This window comes from Penicillium canescens, assembly GCF_028828765.1.
Source record: "Penicillium canescens strain IBT 15451 chromosome Unknown utg000011l_segment0_segment0, whole genome shotgun sequence".
Lineage (NCBI taxonomy): Eukaryota > Fungi > Ascomycota > Eurotiomycetes > Eurotiales > Aspergillaceae > Penicillium > Penicillium canescens.
The window spans coordinates 863,864-880,069 of record NW_026703973.1 but is presented as its reverse complement, the minus strand read 5'-3'; the positions used below and the strand labels follow the sequence as shown (position 1 = coordinate 880,069).

Below are 16,206 nucleotides of genomic sequence, written 5' to 3'. Positions count from 1 at the left end.
ACACCGTTGCCATTCATTATTCAAATCAACTAAAGCTTTCGTTTGTATTGAATGTTTCCTTCTTTTGCGTGTTTTTCCGACCTCAGGTGATGTTCCACTCCATCAAGTAGTGATGCCTGGGCTCCTAGTCCCCGGAAGTGAGTCGGCTGAAATTCATGTCAGCATCAGTTAGTGACTTAGCGCCTTTCGTGGGCAGGTACATGGATATTGACGTGGCCTCGTTGATAATTTTAAACATGATTATTTAGAACTGGGAGCATGTTCGCCGTTGCGTCGTTACCGTTGGTATGTGAGGGAAGCGCGGAACGCTACTGAGACAACAACACCATTGAGTCTAGGAAACGCAAGGGGTAACGCGGTGGCCCCATTATGCAGATGATGAACTGCTACCATCTGGGTCTGGGCTGTGAAAGGTCCTGAGGTCTTGGCGCTATCTTCAACATCGAAGTGAATAAGTTAATGGCACTAATATTAAAGGTATCTCACAACCATACTAGCTCAATTATCACCAACGATTAGCGGGAGTTGAGTAAATATATAAAGCATGTCTGCTTTCCAAGAAAAGATATTGGTCATCTCTTACAAAAAGAGTTGTAGTGTTTAAGCATGATTGTCAAAGATATAAGTTATATATTGACAGCTCGGTCTAGTGCGGATTACGGTAAAACATTTGACGCTCTACCCGGCTTTTAATGTTATTAGATCATTTTCAGTTAAAAGCTAAGTGAGGGATAACTCAGCAGACTAAATTGATGCTGATATTAATTGAAACTATCTGATCTGGGATGTGAATCTTGGGGCTAACAACGGTTAACAATGGTATAGGTTAGGAGACGCTACCAATCCCATTTAGGAAAAACCACAACAGCGACATCTACAACCCCACATTGGACTTGTAGAAACCCTAGACTACACCTTTTCATTGGATAATAGAATTGGCGAGATACGGCAGCGAACAAAGCTACTCTAGTTGTTTGGTTCTCTAACAGGCCTCCAACTCCCGGGATTTGCAAGGGATGCCGATCAACAACGTCTTGGCTCTTTCACCCGGCCAGTTAGTATGCGACGACAACCACGCAAACATTCCAGATACAAGTTATTTTGATCCGCCCATACCAACACGTCTTGCATGGTGACAGTTGCTTAGTCTGACATTTGTTTGAAAGGTATTTCTAATTCTCAACCGTTCTAATCCTTCTTCCCGTTACTGCTTTCGTGTATTGTTCAGGGCCAAGATCACGGTCAAGAATTGAATATGCGGGGTCTGTCATCTTGTGCTGCAGTTGCAGCTGTTGTTTCAACGGCATCCAGTGCTACCGTTCCTCTTCACCTGGTTCGCTCATCTGAATCGCCGCGTATCGCTGCTCCATCGGCAGACGGATCGTATCCGTTCTTTGACTGGGCTCTGGCATCTTCGTTGGCAGGACTGACTGGTGCACCGTCAACTTCAACGACGTCCGTGGACTGGGTTCCGAATTCTCCATCGTTGTCGGTAACGAGGTCAGCAGAAGAGACCTGTGTTTCATCAGCAACATCCAGCATCGTACGGACGAAGCCCACGGGTCACACAACGTTGGCGAGTGCATCTCCAACAACTGGCATGTCATCAATAACATCCAAAACCGTACGGACGAAGCCCGCGGATCACACAACGCTGGCGAGTGCATCTTCAACAACTAGCGTGCCATCAGCAAAGCCCAGTTCTTCAAAGGGAGCGCCCTCGCCGACAGGGAACGGCATCGCCGCGCCAGCCACGTAGGTTTACATTTCGCACTGCGGCTTATTCATAGCTAACCACACCTTTAGGTCCACAATTCATCCGGTCTTCGCTCCTGCAACAAAGACATGCGCCGGCCCTGCGGCCAAGTCCCCGGAAGTCTTCTGGCTTGATGATCAAGATCACAATAATCAGGGAGCAGGTATTGCCCCATTTGTTAACTCAACGGAGCGGTATCCAGTATTCCGTAACGTTATGGACTATTCAGTTGTCAACGATGGCTCTGGAGATCAAACTGCCAAGCTGCAAAAGGCCATCGACGACGATGGCGCTGGCGGCAGCCGAAAGGGTCATGGCGTTACTCGCTATCCCGCTGAGGTTTATCTTCCCGGGGGTGAGTATAAACTTGGCAGCACTCTTAGTCTGACGGTTGGAACCATCATCGTCGGAAACCCGTTGAACCCTCCTGTCCTCAAGGCCGCTCCAGGTTTCAAAGGTGACCATCTCATTATGGGGTACGACGAGAAAAACGGCGCACCCGAGACCAGCTTTGCAATGCTTCTCAAGAACGTCATCTTGGACACCACTGCCCTCGACGCGACCCGTGGATTTACTGCTCTCCAGTGGGGAGTTGCGCAGGGTTCTGGATTGACAAACGTCAAGATCCGCATGCCACTGCAATCAACTGGCCACACCGGCATTGATTTGAAAGCCGGTTCCACGATTGCTGTAACTGACGTGGTAAGTAAATCCGGATCGCCTAAAGACAGAACCAAGTTAACATAAAACAGGACATTATTGGTGGAGCTGTTGGGATCAGAAACTCGAACCAGCAGGTGAACTTCAAAAATATCTATTTCCAAGCATGTAAAACTGGATTCCATGCTATAGGTGGCTGGACAGTACTTCTTCAAGGTGCCACGTTCGACAGTTGTGGCACTGGTATTGACATGACTGGCAACGGCTTGGGCAGTTTGGTGCTTCTCGACTCCATATCCACGAACAACGGCCCTGTAATCCGATTCTACGACTCGTCCCAAGACCATGGTAAGCAGAACAGCCAGTTCCTGATCCAGAATCTCAAGCACAATAGCCAAAATGCTATTGCAGTCGATACAGCAGGACACGTGGCATTGGCTGCTACCTCTCATATCGAAACATGGGTCTGGGGTACAGTCGTTCCCACGAAATATGAGGCTGGTGTCGAGTGGCGCACTGAGCGCTCTCCTCAGCTTCTTGTCGGCGATAAGTTCTTCACCAAGGCACAACCTACCTATCAAGACTATCACTCTGCCGAAATTGTCAACGTGAAGACCGTCCCAGGATACACAGTCAAGGGAGACGGTAAAACCGACGATACCAAAGCACTCAACGCTATTTTGGCTGAGAATGCCGAATCTTGCAAAGTGACCTACATCCCCTTCGGTATTTACCGCGTATCTGATACGATCTTCGTTCCTGTCGGAACTCGCATTGTGGGAGAAGCATGGCCTGTAATCTCTGGATACGGTGACAACTTCAAAGATGTCAGCAACCCAAGAGCAGTTGTTAAGCTTGGCAACCCAGGTGATGTTGGTCTGATTGAGATCCAGGATATGCGATTCTCCGTGGGAGAGATCCTACCTGGTGCCAAGCTTATTGAGATCAATGCCGCAGGCAACGAGCCAGGTGAAGTTGGTCTATGGAACACCATGGCTACCGTTGGTGGTACAGCCGAAACCAGTATCTCTGGTGCCTGCACGTCGCAAGACCCCAAAAACTGCATGGCTGCCTTCATGGTGATGCACCTGACCGAGTCGTCATCTGCATACATCGAGAACTTCTGGGGCTGGACGGCCGATCACAACCTAGACAGCGAGTCCATCCTGACCATCATCTCCACTGGCCGTGGTATCTTGGTCGAAGCAACCAAAGGCACATGGCTCACCGGCACTGGTTCTGAGCACCACTGGTTGTATAACTATAACTTCCACAACGCGAAGAACGTCTTCGCCGGGCTTCTGCAAACAGAGACTCCATATATGCAGGGCCAGGGCGAGTACGAGGCTGCACCAGCACCCTGGGCACCGGAACCGAAATACGGTGACCCTGATTTCTCGTGGTGCGCCACAGAGGACCAGAAGTGCCGTACTGCATTGGCAACAAACGTGGACGGAGGATCTGATGTCGCGCTATACAATTCGGCAGCCTGGGCCTTCTTCGATGGCTACTGGAACGGTCTGTATAACGAGCCCTGCAGTGGTAATTGCCAATCCAACATGATGCGAGTGACGAACAACCCAACAAACCTGGTCTGGTACTCAATCAGCACGCGTATGACGGATGTGATGGTTCTTGATAATAAGACCAACCCGCGTGAATCCAATCATAAGGGTGGATGGGAAGCTATAATTCAGGTTTACGGCCAGTTCACGACTTGATATTGGACGTGGCGTTTTATTGCATCATTTGGACATATGCATTTTGCTGTACACTTAGCTAGATTAATTATTAATAAGAAGATTCATCAATACAACCCTGAATGTAAAGAACTAGGCACCATAGTTTTGCATGGCAAGCAATACCAAGTATTATGTAGGATGTATACTCCATGACGTGTGCCGTTCAAGCCTTTTTTCTGTTTCTTTTTATATCGAGCATCGCCACACTCACGTGATCATGCGCCTCACACTCCAATCCGACGGGCTCCGAGCACCGCGCCACTCAATCCACGACGAATCATTGATACAGGTCAGCCCTGCCCTTGCAAATAACGGTTCCAAAACAGGAACGCGTCACCTCAAGTCTTGGCTTTTCTCAAACGAGAGCAATCACAACGGCATTGAAGGCTCCTTAACAGCAAATTATTGCCTTCGACAATTACGGACGCCAAGCCCGATTTATCCAACCTAAGTTGACCCACCGTCTCGGAAATACTCATCTCGTGGTCAACCACTCACGCAGCTTGTGCGCAGCTGATCAGCGGAGACGTTCCACGGTGGGCACCAAATACTCAGGGGACTCTGTGGGACTGCCGGGGGTCCCGGCAAGTTGTAGGGACGGGAAAGGCAACCAAATTCCTAAGGTGAGAATTTCTAAAACTGTGTTGGCTGTGCTGCATCGCATGGGGTACATGGAAGCAGGTACAATACAAGCTCCTGCAAGACTATGCAGGCTAGATCTTGCCGGTCTTGTCCCGGGACGATGAAACGGCCCCAAACAGCCACATCGCTGCGCCCATAATACTCGGTGGGCCCCGAAATGACGATGGGCTTACCCAAAATTGCATGGCGGGACATCCCATGCATTTTGCCAGCTCAGCACTGGTCCCCTATCCCTGAGCGGACCCTGCGATCGACGTGAGGATTGCTATTCACAAGGCTGAGGTCATGTTGCCACTGTCTCATTCGGCTGCCTAGCCAACTAGTCGCAATTAAACTCCGCTGTTTCTATCAATAACTTGGGACGGGAGCTGCTCCTTCATCGAAATTTTATAAAGAGTCCCCCTTTCCCCCAGATTATCTGACTATCATCCATTGAATCTCAAACTCAATTCTTCGCCACGAAACCTCCTCAATCTATATACCAATCCTCTATACATATCGACAATGAAGTTCTCCATCCTCTCCGCCCTCTTCCTGGCCACTGCCGCCATGGCCTCCCCAGACGTCGTTGACAACATCAACGACATCGTCACGGGAGCCGAAGGCGTTTACTCAACCGCCAAGGCCGACGGCCAGTCCATCGGCTCCGAGGCCGCCTCTGAAGCCACCTCCATTGCCAACGCCGTGCACACCGGTGGTGCCGCCGCCGTGTCAACCCTGACCGGTGCTGCTGGCGCAGCCGCCACTGCTGCCGAGAGCGAGGCCAGCTCCATCGGCTCTGATGCCGCCAGCCGTGCCAGTGACGCTCGTAGCCAGGCTTCCACCTGGGTCACTGGCCACACCCTTACCAACTCCGAGGGCTCAGCCACTGCTACCCTGTCCACCACCATGACTACTACCACCGGCTCTTCTAGTGACGCCTCTTCTACTGGCTCTTCCAGCGGGTCTGCCACTGGCTCTTCCTCCACCTCTGGCAACGGTGCCTTCGCTCGCCCTACCGCTATCGGCGCTGCTGCCGCTGGTATGGCTGGTGTCCTGGGTTTTATGGTTGCCCTGTAAAACACTGATACTCGATGATTTTTATTTTTCGGGTTCTATCTTTGGCGGCTGCTCTTGATCATTGACGACTTTCCTTGACTATTTATTTACATCTTGCTGGCTCGCATATGGGAAAAGCAGGTTAATGCCGGCGTTCTTATTGTAAAATTGTACATATATCCCTCTATCGTACATTAAGTACATTGCAATCAACCTATATCGTATTGAAGTTTCATCATTCCTCGTAAATGTGCAGTTTTTGAACTATCGTCGTCCTTGCCGAGATCATACTCGTCGATGCCAATACCGGGTGGCGTGTGCCCTGCGCTAAGGGGGTCAAACCCGGCTGTGGTTGCCGTTGAGATGCGTTGATTTGTGTTGGATTCCAAGCCACAACGGAGGGCCAAATGAGGGTTGTTACAATTTAAGTATCATGGGTATCAGACACGTCGTAAGGAGACGCATTAACTAAATATAACAAGGACGATTTAATCCCCCTTACGTCCGTCAGCGGCAGGTCCGTTTCCATTGAAACAGGAAGCTACCGAAGAACCGATAGTATTATTCGAAACGGTAGACGCGTTCTCACCAACAGTCATCTGTGGTCCAGTATACCAGTGTCGCGCAAAGATAAAGTAGTATATCATGCAGCCAGCCCAGACAAAGCCATTGATGACGATGGTGTAATTCATATTCGATGCTATAAGATCAGAGTTAGCCATTGTATCATATGTTTGATGGGAAGTGACATACGAGATGGGTTGGGACCCGCGGTTGGGAACATAGATAGAACAACACCAAAGAGCAGGTAGACAACAGCCACACATGCAATCGGCTTGCTAAATCGGCCAGTATAGAACTCGCCAGGGCGAAAGCGATCCTGGCCCCAGACCAGGCGACAAAATATCGGTGTGCCCCATGAGAGGTAATTACTCGCGACAAAGAGCGAGAAGAGAGCATTGGCAGCAGCTGAGTTGATCAAGGATAGCAAGCCCAACACAAGGCAGACGACCACGATACCGCAAATGACGCGAATAGGCTGGTACTTAATCCGCTCACTTACATGTCGGAAGAAACCAGAAAAAGGAAGTGCACCATCGCGAGAAAAGGCCCAAGCCTGACGAGAAGCTGCAACTATCAAGCTGAGGCCAATGAGGAATTGAGAGAAGCAGAGTATAGCCATAAATACCAAAGCACCATCTCTGCCCAGCGCATCATAATAAATCTGAGCCATTGGCTGACCAAAACCTGTATTCAATGTCACGCTCACATCCGGATTCATAGTGGCCGCGATGATAGAGAGAACCAAAAACCCAAGTACGATTGCAGAGCCAGCCGACCAAATAATTCCGAGAGGTACGGCTCTGGCAGCGTGCAGAGCTTCCTCGCTCATATGCACGCAGGAATCGAATGATCCGATAGACCAGATTGGGGCTAGCCATGCGAGCATATATGCCCATCCGGTCGGCCAGGTTGTTTCGTTGTCAATATGGCGGTAGACGAAATGACCTGAGTTGAGAGATCCGCCGCGGGTGACCTTTCCAACTGGCAGTGCTATCACTGTCGCAACAACGAGCGCGACATTGATGTAGATGCAAAATGTCTGGATCTTTGGCATAAAACGGCCACCTAGGGAGGCGCAGATTCCGTGTAAAAGGACCAGTCCGATAAAAACAGCATAAATGACACCGCGCGAGGCGGACCATCCGTCTCGTGCGATCGATACACAGGAGAGGATCATGAGGGCGAGGGTATCTACACCGCGAGGAAAGTAAGCAGAGTGATTGACAGCGACGGAAATATGCAATGATCATCCTCACAGTCCACGGAGCACATCCCTCCAATTAGGCCCAGTGTATTGCTGTACCCGATCAGAAAGCTAAGCGGGTTCTTCCATTGACGTCCAGCAAAATAATGAGTCCAAAAATAGAGCCCTCCAGCTGTGGGCATCGCAGAAGCAAGATCGGCCTGGCGGATGTTAGCTCCATAGTTCAACAGAGAGCCAGATCCGCAACCGGGACATACCATCGCCAGCCCGACCAACAAGATGAATAAACTCGCTGTGAACCATCCCTGTATCGCAAAAGCCAGTCAATCGAGCGCACTAACCAATATACGATTGGTCCCATACCCAAACCATGCCCACTGGACCTGCCGGCAGAGAAAACGAGAGTGTCGACGCAATCGAGGGCACCAAGCCCATAATACTAAATGCAATCGCAAACACCTGCAGTGTGGAATATTGTCGGCGGAGTTCCTGCTTGTAGCCCATACGGGCTAGACAGAGGATCAGTAACTAACATCCCGACCGGTGTTCCCCGCGAAAAAAGAGCATACTGAGTTAATGCTTCATACCTAGCAGTTGCACGTCGGTTGGATCAGTGCTCGACGCGTCAGTCGACGCGACCAACTCGGGGTCGGTAGTCTTGGTGTCCATTTTGGACTCGACTCAGGTTGTATCTGGTTGATCGCGGACCGACATGGCAGGGATTATGGTTGCTTTAATACGATAAAGTAAGGCAAGCTGCAGTCGAGGCATTCACAAGGGCCAGGGATTGTGGATCTTGCAAATACTCTTTTAGCGCCAACGCTGAAATAGCCAATTATCGATCCTCCTTCATGAGACTCCGCCAATAATTGATGCAGTTAATCCTGCAGAAAAGAGGAGTGGGAGGGTCTGCTATGCTGTCAGATTGGCGAATCAGTTGGGGATTCCACGCCCTTGCGGCATGGGGATTGATGCATGTCCACGATTTAGTTCCACTTCATCCTCGCGACTCTTTGGCATCCTGGAGGTCTGAACGGGTGACTATTGATTTGCGTTGTTTGTTCACTCCCGGAGTCTTTGGATACGGTCTGACGGCAGCATGCTGTCAGATCTCAGAGCACACTACGTGTCGTAGTACGCATCTCGCAGTCCATGCTCGGCTCAATTTGCCTGGAATGACAAGGCTGTGACTGATTTCCATTCACGCCTTTTGCGTGGAAGCTATTTGTTAACCAGCGCCAGTGGAGGTGTGCGGTGACTCAAATTTCACATCTTAGTCGGTGCTTACGGGTTTGCCCCGTTGCTTTCCCAAGCTCTCAACATTTGTTTCTTCTGTTCCAGAATGAATGTTTATTTCGATCTCGTCTGGCCAGTAACATCCCTGGACAATTACCTCCCCTAAGAATCTTCGAAGGAAAAATGCAGACGGCATGTAAATGCTGTTCGCCATCCTCAGACTTATTATCACAGACATACATGCCCCACTTCAGCTCTGTATATAGTAGTGACATTACATATCCAACAAATGAGCCCACGTCATCAATGATCAATACCACCTGCAGACAGACGAGCTAACTGCAAGATGACGATCTGTGGCCGACTACGCCCCACTAAACCTGTTGATCAGGAAGGATCTCCCGATTAGGCTGGCTCTGCTCAGGAACATCATCGGAATGAACCTGGTCGGTCATGGTTCTCTCCGAAGGAGCCATTGACTCCTTTCTCGCTCTGAACTCCTGCTCATTGTAATCCTGACCCGGGTTGATATTCTCCCAGCGTACGAAGCACAGGAGGTGATAGAAGGCAGAGGCGAGGAGGGAACCGAGCAGAGGGCCGACCCAGTAGATCCAGTGATATCCGGGGAATGTTCGGTTAATTACATCTGGTCCCAAGGAGCGCGCGGGGTTCAAGGATCCTCCGGTATAATAGTCACCTGGAATGGAGTGTTAGGTGAGTTGTTGTAAAGGGGAGCCATACTACTGACCGATCATTTCCGCCACGAAGAATGCCAGACCGATTCCTACTGGAGCCAAGTAGGTGGACTTGTGCTTCACGACCGCTAGCATGATAATGACGATCACCAGTTGCGCGGTGAGGAACATCTCAATGAAGAGACCCTGCGAAATGGACGTTCCACCACCCAGACGAGTTGCACAGTTCAGCGGTCCTGGGAATAGTGCGCTCACTACACCTGCAGCTGCAATTCCAGCGACCAGTTGAGCTGGGAAAACAAACAACCCACGTAAAGGGGGCATGCCGCCAGTGACACAAAGTGCGAGAGTTACCTGTTAATTGTCAGCTACCATTATCCCTTTCTCTTTTTATTGCCGCTTTCTTACCGCTGGATTGAAGAGACCACCAGTCACACGGAAGAACGCCCAGACATTGACAGTCAATGAGAAACCGAAAGAAAGTGCCGAGTACAGCAGATTCGAAGTATTGGGCGGCGACCCAGGAGCCGGCATGGGGGTATTCGAGACCTGGGTACCAGCAAAAGAGAAGAAAAGAAACAAAAACGTTCCCACGAACTCGCCCATCACACACAACAAGTTGTATCGCAGCTTGTCTGGCATCTGAAGCATAGGCAATTGACCGCGTCCGTTGGGACCCGGCGGCCCCCGAGTGTCGAGACATCAGCGGATTGGCGCTTCTTGAACCGCATCGTGAATGAAGATGGAATTGAGAGGCTAAAGAAAGTCAAGAGCCGACAGGACAAGATTCAGCAGAAAATCTTGTCAAAGTGAGAGCATTTCCTTTATTCCACCCATTCTTCCATCGTTAGACCTATATACTGTACCCCCATTGCATATGGCAGACGTCACTACTGCCTACCGCGAACGCATGCTAGGCCAGTCCATGTATCATCGATCGGGGTCAAACTGGGGACACAGCCACTGAACTCGCTTATTCAACAACAATTCGTCGTCTTGGCCAGGGCGTCCACCTTGAATGGGTTGTGGCTTTGAGTGGTCCATGGATGTATAGATGTCGAATGGTGAGGTCAGCATGTGCGATTGAGCCCTCCAGGGCTTATTAGGAGTAAACAAGCTACTGTTACGGGACGGGACCAGCCGGCCTTCCGAAAACGGCGACATCGATTGTCTAGACCTTCGGCGAACCACGCGAGTCTTCAATAGATTCTTCCACTCATGATCGGCATTGACTGACCCCGCCTTTCCCAGGAAGCTGTCATTGGGCGGGCCCTTCAATTGGTATGAAATTAGCGATTAATCAACGACTCATAGAGCTCATTAAGGTTTGGCGGCTGAGTTCACCGTCTGTATTGCACAGATGATTAACTGACACCTGTGAGATCTGGAAGACGATGGGATCTGCTAAACGCTTAATTGACACACTTCCAAGTTGAATGCTCGATGTCGTTTCCGTCGACTCTCAAGCATTAATAAGGAACCCCAAAACGGTTAAACACCCGGCGCACTAAGTTTGCTTCCTGTGTTGATCCATGTGAATATCCAGCTTCTAAGGGATTGTTAGTCACGAGAAACGTATTACTTCAGTATGGCCCGAACTGCCAAGACACACTCGGCACTGTACCGATGTATAGTAATCATGCGAGTGTTATTGGACGAATCCGGGATTCCCGATCGACGCCGGCTTATTCTCGTCTATGGCCTGACTCGCCGGGATTGGACGGACGGCGTGTGATGAGTTTTTAGCGATGTGACAATAGTACATCAAAGAGACTATACCCTGTTCTCCCAGTTTCTTGATACCTCCCAACTTTAAATTTGATCATTGCATCTGAGGCTTATCTGCGACGAACTACATGCCATTGCGGGATCCTGTATGATCGGCGCTTTGACAGCAGATCCACAACCATATCATTTGAACTATAAGTTTTTAATGAACGTGTTATGGACATAAATTTGAAGTGTCTCAATGTAGAAATTGGTCTCATCATACCAAAGTGCCCCAGATAATTGCAGTGGCGGCCGCGAGAAATCTTCGGAACATTGAAATATCCCGTTCTGCGCAATATCCGCAATATCCTCTTCTCCGCGGAGATGTTTGATCTTTTCGGCACGAATCGCACCGTCCAGAAATCATGCCAGACACATTCTCAGGGATTCTACGGGTGTTTATATTTTTATTTATTTATTTTTTCCGTTCACCGAAGCTAACGTTTCAGTGCTACGGCGTAGACTATTATAAATAGCCGCACAGCCAACGACATGAAGTTAATTACTATTCTCAATTTGAACGAACACGATTTGACTACTCAAATCAATTGACATATTATCTACGACTGAAAAAAAAAGCACCTCGCATTTCGCCTCGAACATCACAGATCCAAGCTACTCATTCACCATGGGTTCCATTGCTGGAATGACGGCGGACCAAATTGCTCTAATTAAGGCAACTGTACCCGTTTTGGTCGAGCATGGAAACACCATTACAACAGTCTTCTATCGCAACATGCTCGAAGCCCACCCTGAATTGAACACCGTCTTCAACACCCCCAACCAAGTCAACGGCCACCAGCCTCGTGCCCTAGCCGGCGCACTCTACGCCTACGCCTCGCACATCGATGATCTGGGAGCTCTCAGCTCCGCAGTCGAATTGATCTGCAACAAGCATGCCTCACTCTACATCAAGCCCGACGATTACAAAATCGTTGGCAAGTACCTCCTCGAAGCAATGGGCGAGGTCCTCGGAGCAGCATTGACCCCAGAGATCCACGACGCATGGGGAGCCGCATACTGGCAGCTCGCCGATATCATGATCGGCCGCGAGAAGCAGCTGTACGAGCAAAGCGAGGGTTGGACCGACTGGCGCGACTTTAAAGTCGCCGATAAGGTCAAAGAGTCCGACGAGATCACCTCCTTCTATCTCGCACCTGTCGATGGCAAGCCTTTGCCAAACTTCCAGCCTGGCCAGTATATCTCTGTTCAGACATACGTCCCGGCTCTCAAGTATACGCAGGCTCGACAGTACTCGCTTAGTGACAAGCCTCGATCGGACTACTACCGTATCAGCGTAAAGAAGGAGACTGGTATCGACTCGGCTGATCCTGCTGTTTCCGCTCACCCTGGTTATATTTCGAATGTGCTGCACGATACCCTCAACAAAGGCGATACACTGCAAGTTTCGCATCCTTATGGTGATTTCTTCCTTTCGACCACAGAGACCGAGCCTGCTCATCCGGTTGTGTTGATCTCCGCCGGTGTGGGTCTTACTCCCCTCACTTCGATTTTGAATACCTTGACATCAAAGGCGCCCTCCACTCGCAAGCTCCACTTTGTGCACGGGGCGCGGACATCAGGCGCACGCGCTTTTAGAGAGCACATTGCTTCCCTCACGAAGAAGTATCCCAATTTGAACGCCACCTTCTTCACAAGTCACCCTTCCGAGGGAGAGAAGGAAGGTGTGGACTATCACCATGTTGGACGGGTGAATCTAGACAAGGTTAAACCGGAGGAATTGTTCCTTGATGATGCTAAAACCGAGTACTACATTTGTGGACCAGAGAAGTTCATGACGGATATGGAATCGAGTCTTAAGAGCCAGGGCGTCAGCGCTGACCGGATCAAGATGGAGTTGTTTGGCACTGGAGGTGTGCCTCACTAAGCATTTCATGGAATTGTTTTGCATTGGCGTTAGACGGTACATATCTCAGCTCCTTAAGAGTTCATATTATGATTGATGAATACAACATGGTAGACAATCACTTCTATTCCACGATGAAAAAAAAAAAAAAAAAAAAAAAAAAGAAAGGGAAGCAGGAGCTTGGGTTGTTTATTCGAGTGGAGAACAAGATGGAAGAGGAGCGAGTGGCATTTCTCAGGTATCAGGCATTGACTCGCACTAGTTGAATATTTGAGAATAAAAGAAATTCTGACCAGCTGTGGGGCACACGATTGGGTGGATGACGTATTTATGATGGGGCCCAAGTAAGGAGGTCGAAGTACAATATTGGCCTTGAAATGAACTGTTGATTTCAAATGATCCCAAACCGTCTTCGGAGTTCGGACTTGATCGAAACGGCAAATTGAATGCCATTTCTAAGCAAGTCGGTTTCGACTTCAGGAGCTCCCGGTCCACCTTCCCAAATCAGGGAAATAGCCTTACTATTGTGATATATAATCCGAGTGGAATCCCCGCCTCAATTTGAATGTTTGAGTAAATAAAATAAGAAAGGATATCCAGTCACATTTCCATTTTATATCCTACTGCCCAAAATGAGTGCCAAGATCGGCCTCTTCCCAGCATCCGGGGCTCTCGGAACAAGCATTTTGAACCACCTTTCGAAGCTGCTCCCAGCATCACAACTTATTCTCATCGCTCGGCATCCTGAGAGATTGGAGGAGTTCAAGAAAGAGGGTGCCACAGTACGCCGGGCGGACTATGACGACCCATCGACATTACAGACAGCCTTCGAAGGCGTAGATATCTTGATGTTGATATCATATGCATCCATTGAAATTGAGCACCGAGCGAAGGTAAACTGAAAACACTTCCAACAAGGAATATTGACAAATCCAACTAACGAGAAAATAGTCCCACAAACGTGCAATTGATGCTGCATCCAAGAGTGGTGTCAAACACATCTTCTACTCATCGCTTGGATTCGGCGGCAACCTTAGCGACAAAAGTGCTGCCCACGTAATGGGCGCGCATCTGGAGACAGAAGAGTATTTAGATTCACATGCAGGGGATTTCACGTACACCTCCGTTCGTGAAGGTATCTACTCTGAGTCATTCCCGATATACACAACTTGGTTCGATCTACAGAACCCTACAGATGAGATCATGATTCCTCACTCTGGAGGGGGACCTGGTGTCGCGTGGGCAAAGCGTGATGAGTTGGGCGAGGCTACTGCAAAATTAATCGTGTCGTATACCAATGACCCTGCGAAGTTCCAATATCTGAATCAGCGCGTGCTTCTTTCGGGGCCACGGGAGATATCCCTTGCTGAGACGGTCGATATATTGGGCCGGGCTACTGGGAAATCTATCAAGATTCGGGAGATTTCTGCAGATGAATATGCTGCTCTTCCTCAAAATGCTGATTTCCTTACTTACCATGGGGTCAATCTTTCGAGGGAGTGGGCTACTGCCTGGAAGGCTATCAAACTGGGTGAGACTGCTGTTGTGTCACCTGCCCTTAGCAAAATTTTGGGACGTGAGCCGGAAAGTTTTGAGACCACAATCAAGGCAATGATCAAATGAACTCTTTGAAGTTGTGGCATAATTATACGGGTACAAGGATCGGGCAACTGCAATGAAGTATAAAATGGTTCTGGAACTCTGCAGGTTCGGTGTCGCTAGTATTGGTATATGATACATGTATGTGCAATTGCAATAAACATGAAGGAGCGAAAGAAGCCTCTTATCACAGAGACGTCATCAAAACAAACATGGAACTTTCACCAAAGCCCTCGTTAGCTCAAGCTAGCATTGCTCAGCCCTTATTTAAGTGGAGTAGTTCTTGAGCTCCTTAACGTAGAGCTGCTCGGAGCGGTACTCGGCGTTGTGAGCACCGTACCAGTAGATCTGCTGAACGGGGTTCTGGCCGTAGCCGTCAACAGCGAACCAAGCCTTGCCACCGTGAGTGAAGAGGCCCTTGTCGTTAACACCGAAGCCGGTGGTGTTGCCACCCTGGGGAACGGCACCGGAGTGGGGAAGAGTCAGGCCGAGGGGAGAAACAGAGTCCTCAACGATGTAGAGGTTCTGGAAAGCGGTGGGGACACCGTCCTTGGAGGTAAAGGAGACGAGACCGTTGGGGCTGCCGCCACGGACTGAAGAAGTGTGTCAGGATATTACTTGCAGTGGAACCCGGGTTGGCTGATGGACTTACGGATCAGGATCTCGTGGTCAGTGGTGTTGGCACCGACGAAAGCGTACTCTATTCACCATTGTTAGTATTCAGGCTTTCGATTTTGCGGGTGGGAATTGAACGTACGGCCATCGGTCAGAACGGTCTTGCCGCCCTCAGCAACCAGAGTGAAGGCCGAGGGAACGGTGGCGGCGCTGATGGCGCTGACGAAGCCAGTGATAGCAGCGATGGAGAACTTCATTTTCAATGTTAGTGATTTAGTTGATTGTGGATAACAAGGAGATTATACCAGAGGGACTTAGTGATTCTTATACCCCAGAGAAAGGGAGCTTGATACGACTCAAGACATGCTTGGACTTGTTGAGGTCACAAAATTGACCCTCTGCCATTTTAAAATAAAGTGGCTAACTTTAAAATCCTTTGGCTTATTCTCTTATTGGTCGAGAGACCGAAACATGTCTTGCAATCCCTCATAGCGGCAGAATACATGATTTGTACGGCAGATGGCGTCAGGGCTCTTGTCGGGCTCTATCTAAATATTAGGCTACAAAATACCCCCTCAAAGTAGAAAAGGGTCTCTTCCAACCGCAATTGAAGCCACATATCAAGTTACAAAACCCTGACTGCCATACAAAACCCCTGAGGACCCTGCATTTTCGAGCCAAGCCAAGATTTGGGCGTGTTTTAACCCGAAGGGTGGATCCAACCCCCGTTACGGGAGTAAGCCCACTGACGATCTTCAGATTTGAGTGGGCATCGGTTCGGGGGATTCCCTTTTGGAGTTCAATCCTATTCTTAGCTT

General features: G+C 49.5%; 7 protein-coding genes across 7 annotated transcripts; 4 read left to right on the top strand and 3 right to left on the bottom strand.

Moving 5' to 3' along the window:
• Positions 1 to 1,255: 1,255 nt before the first annotated feature.
• Positions 1,256 to 4,137, top strand: N7446_013066 (glycoside hydrolase family 55 protein; the record flags this gene model as incomplete). The annotated part of the gene is made up of 3 exons (XM_058521808.1): positions 1,256 to 1,755; positions 1,807 to 2,458; positions 2,509 to 4,137. 3 exons carry the CDS (start codon positions 1,256 to 1,258, stop codon positions 4,135 to 4,137), a joined length of 2,781 nt encoding a protein of 926 aa, XP_058365285.1.
• Positions 4,138 to 5,304: 1,167 nt separating this feature from the next.
• N7446_013065 (putative GPI anchored protein) lies at positions 5,305 to 5,859 on the top strand (the record flags this gene model as incomplete). The annotated part of the gene is made up of 1 exon (XM_058521807.1): positions 5,305 to 5,859. The coding sequence occupies one exon, from the start codon at positions 5,305 to 5,307 to the stop codon at positions 5,857 to 5,859; it is 555 nt and encodes a 184-aa protein (XP_058365284.1).
• A 467-nt stretch (positions 5,860 to 6,326) lies between these two features.
• Positions 6,327 to 8,275, bottom strand: N7446_013064 (putative GABA permease (Uga4); the record flags this gene model as incomplete). The annotated part of the gene is made up of 6 exons (XM_058521806.1): positions 6,327 to 6,538; positions 6,592 to 7,593; positions 7,659 to 7,806; positions 7,864 to 7,911; positions 7,970 to 8,115; positions 8,194 to 8,275. 6 exons carry the CDS (start codon positions 8,273 to 8,275, stop codon positions 6,327 to 6,329), a joined length of 1,638 nt encoding a protein of 545 aa, XP_058365283.1.
• An 844-nt stretch (positions 8,276 to 9,119) lies between these two features.
• On the bottom strand, positions 9,120 to 10,606 carry N7446_013063 (uncharacterized protein). The gene is made up of 3 exons (XM_058521805.1): positions 9,946 to 10,606; positions 9,591 to 9,891; positions 9,120 to 9,539 (listed from the first exon to the last, which is right to left on the bottom strand). The coding sequence occupies exons 1-3, from the start codon at positions 10,186 to 10,188 to the stop codon at positions 9,217 to 9,219; spliced, it is 867 nt and encodes a 288-aa protein (XP_058365282.1). The 5' UTR covers positions 10,189 to 10,606; the 3' UTR covers positions 9,120 to 9,216.
• A 1,329-nt stretch (positions 10,607 to 11,935) lies between these two features.
• On the top strand, positions 11,936 to 13,195 carry fhpA (flavohemoprotein; the record flags this gene model as incomplete). Its single annotated transcript, XM_058521804.1, has 1 exon — positions 11,936 to 13,195. One exon carries the CDS (start codon positions 11,936 to 11,938, stop codon positions 13,193 to 13,195), a length of 1,260 nt encoding a protein of 419 aa, XP_058365281.1.
• Positions 13,196 to 13,806: 611 nt separating this feature from the next.
• N7446_013061 (uncharacterized protein) lies at positions 13,807 to 14,797 on the top strand (the record flags this gene model as incomplete). Its single annotated transcript, XM_058521803.1, has 2 exons — positions 13,807 to 14,067; positions 14,126 to 14,797. The coding sequence occupies 2 exons, from the start codon at positions 13,807 to 13,809 to the stop codon at positions 14,795 to 14,797; spliced, it is 933 nt and encodes a 310-aa protein (XP_058365280.1).
• A 70-nt stretch (positions 14,798 to 14,867) lies between these two features.
• N7446_013060 (uncharacterized protein) lies at positions 14,868 to 15,657 on the bottom strand. Its single transcript, XM_058521802.1, has 3 exons — positions 15,531 to 15,657; positions 15,426 to 15,473; positions 14,868 to 15,366 (listed from the first exon to the last, which is right to left on the bottom strand). The coding sequence occupies exons 1-3, from the start codon at positions 15,643 to 15,645 to the stop codon at positions 15,041 to 15,043; spliced, it is 489 nt and encodes a 162-aa protein (XP_058365279.1). The 5' UTR covers positions 15,646 to 15,657; the 3' UTR covers positions 14,868 to 15,040.
• Between the last annotated feature and the right edge of the window lie 549 nt (positions 15,658 to 16,206).